Source organism: Drosophila virilis, chromosome 3, assembly GCF_030788295.1.
Source record: "Drosophila virilis strain 15010-1051.87 chromosome 3, Dvir_AGI_RSII-ME, whole genome shotgun sequence".
Classification (NCBI taxonomy): Eukaryota; Metazoa; Arthropoda; class Insecta; order Diptera; family Drosophilidae; genus Drosophila; species Drosophila virilis.
The window spans coordinates 1,470,047-1,473,970 of NC_091545.1; the positions used below are offsets into that span (position 1 = coordinate 1,470,047).

A 3,924-nucleotide genomic window follows, 5' to 3' on the forward strand; every position below is an offset into this window, starting at 1 on the left:
CCTTAGGGCGCAATCATAAGGCGGAACTGCCAAATATTTGACTAAGACTTGCACTAAAAGCAATTCGCGAAAAGCAAATGTTGAAAAGTGCGCTGCCAACTGTTGGCTAAGAGCGACGGCAAAATGCAGAGGCAAACTGATTAAATATCCGGCCCACATTTGCGCATGTTAGGCTCGAGGAGTCAGCATAAATGCGAATACTTGTAGAGGGAAAATGTAATTTGAACAACAAAGCAAACAGCAGCAGAGCAGCAGAGAGGCAAAGCTTAAGCGCTTTCAGGATAAAAAGAAGAACAGGACGTCGAGCAGGTGGCAGGTGAAACAAAAGCCGCGCTGCGTGTGCCACACTTGCTGCTGAGCGTGCCTCAACAGGATGCATATGGCATCTGTGGGACAATGCCAGGCAATGCGATTACCCGCAGCGGAATGCACTAGAATTGCATTTGCTTTGCGGTCGCGTTGACAACTTACCTCGTAGCGCGTGTCGATTTCAGGTAACTTCTCCAGAAACTCCTCAACCATGTTGGCCAGCACGTGTGCGAGGCAGAACACACGCACACACAGGCACACGTACACACAAGTCAATCAATGCAACTAATTAAAGCTGAAACACCTGTTGTTGTTATTGTTCCGCTTTCTTTTGCACTTGAAAGAATGCATTTGTTTGATTTGATATTTGATTTGCACAGTTTGTTATTGTTGTCAGACTTTTGATTGTCTTGTATTAAGGTTTTTTTTTTTTGCTTGGTCACTTGCCACATGCCACTTGCCACTTGATTTTGGGCGCTATTTTTAGCTCATGTACACACAGCTACGTCGAAAGCAACAGCAACAGCAGCAGCCAGAGAAGCGGCCGTGTGTGCGACAGATTGTTGGCAACAAACGCTGCACGTTCACCGTTCAGCACTAACAACAAACTGCAGAAAAACAAAACATTTTATAGGCGGCCGAGGCAGCTCGCAGCACGAAGAGCACACACACACGAGCAGCAGCAGCAGCAGACCAGCAGAGACGAGACCAAGTGCTAAAAGGATATATATATATATATATGGCGAATAAGAGAAATGGCCAGCCCAAAAGCCAGAAGTTCGAGCGCAGCAGCAGAAATTGTAGCATACTTATGAGCGCCGGCGCGCTGCTGCAGGGGCAACGACTCCTGCGCTGCGAGAGTGTGCGTACGTGCGCGCGTGTGTGTGTGTGTATGTGCGTGGAATTTCGTACTCCGCAACTTGACACACATTTAAAGTTTGGGGCGAGCTTTTAGAGCAAACAGCATCCAAAACAGAGCAACTTTTTAGCACAGCTCAAGCAACAACATGTGGAACGCAACTGTTGAAGCTGAAGCTAAAGCTGCAGCTGCAACTGAAGTTGTGCGCCTATGTGCGTGTGTGTGTGTGTGTTTGGGGCATGAAGCATGTTGTTTGCATCCACTTGTAAATAATTTGCAGCTAACGAAGGCGGCGCCCACACTTAAAGCAGGCAGCAGGCCTGTTCTCACAGTTCTTGTTCCTGTTTGCCTTGTTGTTGTTCCTGTTTTTCTTGTTGTTTCTCTTGTTGTTGTTGTTGTTTTAGTTTGCCTTAGTCAGTTAAGCGGCAAACACTGAGCGCCACTCGTGCCACATTGTTTTAGCCGGGCCGACCAAAAATAACAGTTATATAGCATGAAATCTTAACTAAACGAGGCTCTATCAAAATGCAATGTAAGGGAAATTTCCAGCTGAAATTGGGCGAGGGTGTCTTTTTTTTGTTTTTTGAAGCTCCTGCTCGCCCGTGTGGTTGGCGGGCATTATAGAATACAACCACAGCATGTCATCGCTTGTCGTACGAGGCGACTAAAACAGACACTTTTCGAATGTCCTGCCCGGCCAGCTGCGCCTTGAGCAGTTCGTTGTTCGATTATCTTGCGAACTTTTTTTCCTCTGATAGCTAAAGCCAACGAAAATGAAACAACGTCTAGATATTGTTCTGAAGTCGGCTAACTCTTAAGACACGAACACAAAATATGCACGACAAATAAAGAATGCAGCCGCAGGGACAATTTCCAAAAGAAGCTTGGCTTCGGCTTGAATCAAAGCCCAAAAAGTATCCTCATTTTGTATATAATTTGTTTTTCTTCTTGAAAAAGAACAGCTTTCCTTGGCAAACATTCTTCTTTAAAAACTGCTTCAAATTATTCGATTTTAAATGAGTTTTTTCATTCAATTATCGATAGTGCAATATTTAATATAACTATAGCTCGGACTTAAGCGTGCCTTTAATTATCGTGCTTTTGAGGCACGAGTTTTCGTGTCTGTTTCGTGATTCTTGGGAAATAACAGAAGCACGATGCTAGCTCAGCTGTAAAATTTATTCTTAATTGTTTCCATTTGTCAGCTTACAAAATGAAAGTTTATTAATGAGAATAGTTTTTATAGAAAGAAGCTATAGATAAAAGCTGGCTTCGTACTACAATAAACATAGTCCAACATCAATACATTGATATCAACTAGGGATAAGTCAGCTTTTTCCTTTTTCAAGGAGCCAGAAACAGATGCCTATGCTCTATATTAAGTGCAACATCATTAACAATCCCTGGCTTAATATACATTCAAAAAAAAAAAAAAGGCAGCTATCTCAGCTGGCCGCAAAACTTACCACAACCATTGTGAAGAAAGCCTGCCGGGTTTTTGGTCTACAGAAAAGGAAATTCCAAAAAGTGTCCTGTTTTTATGTCCGTACGCGCTGACCACTAAGCGCAAACTGAACGTGTTGAATGCAATAATTTGTGGCAGAAAGACACGCAAGCACACTTCATTAGCACGCTGAAAAGGCCAAAGGACGACGCACATTCCCATGGAGGGGGCGTGTCAAAGTCAAAGGTTACCGACGGCAAAAACAAACCTTTAGCGCATGCACTCAAAATCGAATGCAATGCATGTTAGTTTGTGTGTGTGTGTGTTTGCGTATGTGTGTTGTTTGTTCAACGTGGCGTATGAAATGATTAGTTGAAATTTTTGCATGTCCTTGTGAGCAGCTGTTGAAACGTGCGGCGTTCGGGCGTTTAGTGAATTATTTATGTGCTTCACCTATTTGACAGCGTTTTGTGACGGCTGCAATTTGCATTTTCATCTATTCAATTAACCCTTAAAGCCCAAATTGTCACATTTTTAGCTTTTAAATATGCCGCGCACTGAAAACATTCAAAGGCTGGATGCTATGCTGCCTTTTTTAGTACACTACCTGGCACACTGCTTTTTACGTGGAGTGCCAAGCAGTGCATTTTTATTTTAAATTCAACTTTCAAGGACTCGGCATGCAGTGCATTGTTTTTTGAAAGTCAACTCTTAACACAAACTTTCGAGCGCACATATGCTGTCTATATATTCTCTGTTGCGCTGCATACCAAGCAGCTCAATTTTATTTAAAATCAACATCTATGCTTTATTTTTATTCAGATTGATGAACTTTTAAAATATTAAACCTTGTGGTAAACGCCTTCCTAACGCTACATTTAATTTCGGATTTCAAATTTGGCGCGCAATGCAAGCATTCATAAGCTGAGTGTTTTCTCTAACACGCTTGTAGTATTTAGAACACGCTTCTCTTATGCCTGCCAAGCAGTGACCATTTGAATAACTGACAAATAAATTGGCGCCATAGCAAGCAGTGCACTTTCAATTCAAACTCAAATTCAAATATTTTTGTCCGTTTTATTTCATCGTTGACATTGTACAATTTGTAAGTTTTTGTTTTCTTTCATATATGTGTATGTATATATAATTTCTGACAAACTTGAACATTTAGTTAATTTCATTAGACATTTATAAATTTCATTTGTTACAAATTTTCTCTTTCGTTTGTTCAATTCATTCTCCCTTTTGATATTTGTGTTAACGTTCCTGGCTTAAATGTTCCCTTTATTTTGTAACTCACCTTTTGCATTTG

The 3,924-nt window shown here is 41.5% G+C and overlaps 1 protein-coding gene across 5 annotated transcripts in view; it reads right to left on the reverse strand.

Annotated features, from left to right (window-relative positions):
- LOC6636598 (band 7 protein AGAP004871) overlaps positions 1-2,743 on the reverse strand; it is a 48,188-nt gene extending 45,445 nt beyond the window's left edge. For 3 of the 5 annotated variants that reach the window (XM_032435528.2, XM_002059999.4, XM_015168349.3), the window contains exon 1: positions 472-897. In XM_032435528.2, coding sequence (XP_032291419.1) covers positions 472-522 — 51 coding nt within the window. In that variant the 5' untranslated portion in view covers positions 523-897. Of the gene's footprint in view, positions 1-471; positions 902-2,634 lie in introns of those variants that run through there. The other 2 variants (XM_015168347.3, XM_015168346.3) reach the window with 2 other exon arrangements.
- Between the last annotated feature and the right edge of the window lie 1,181 nt (positions 2,744-3,924).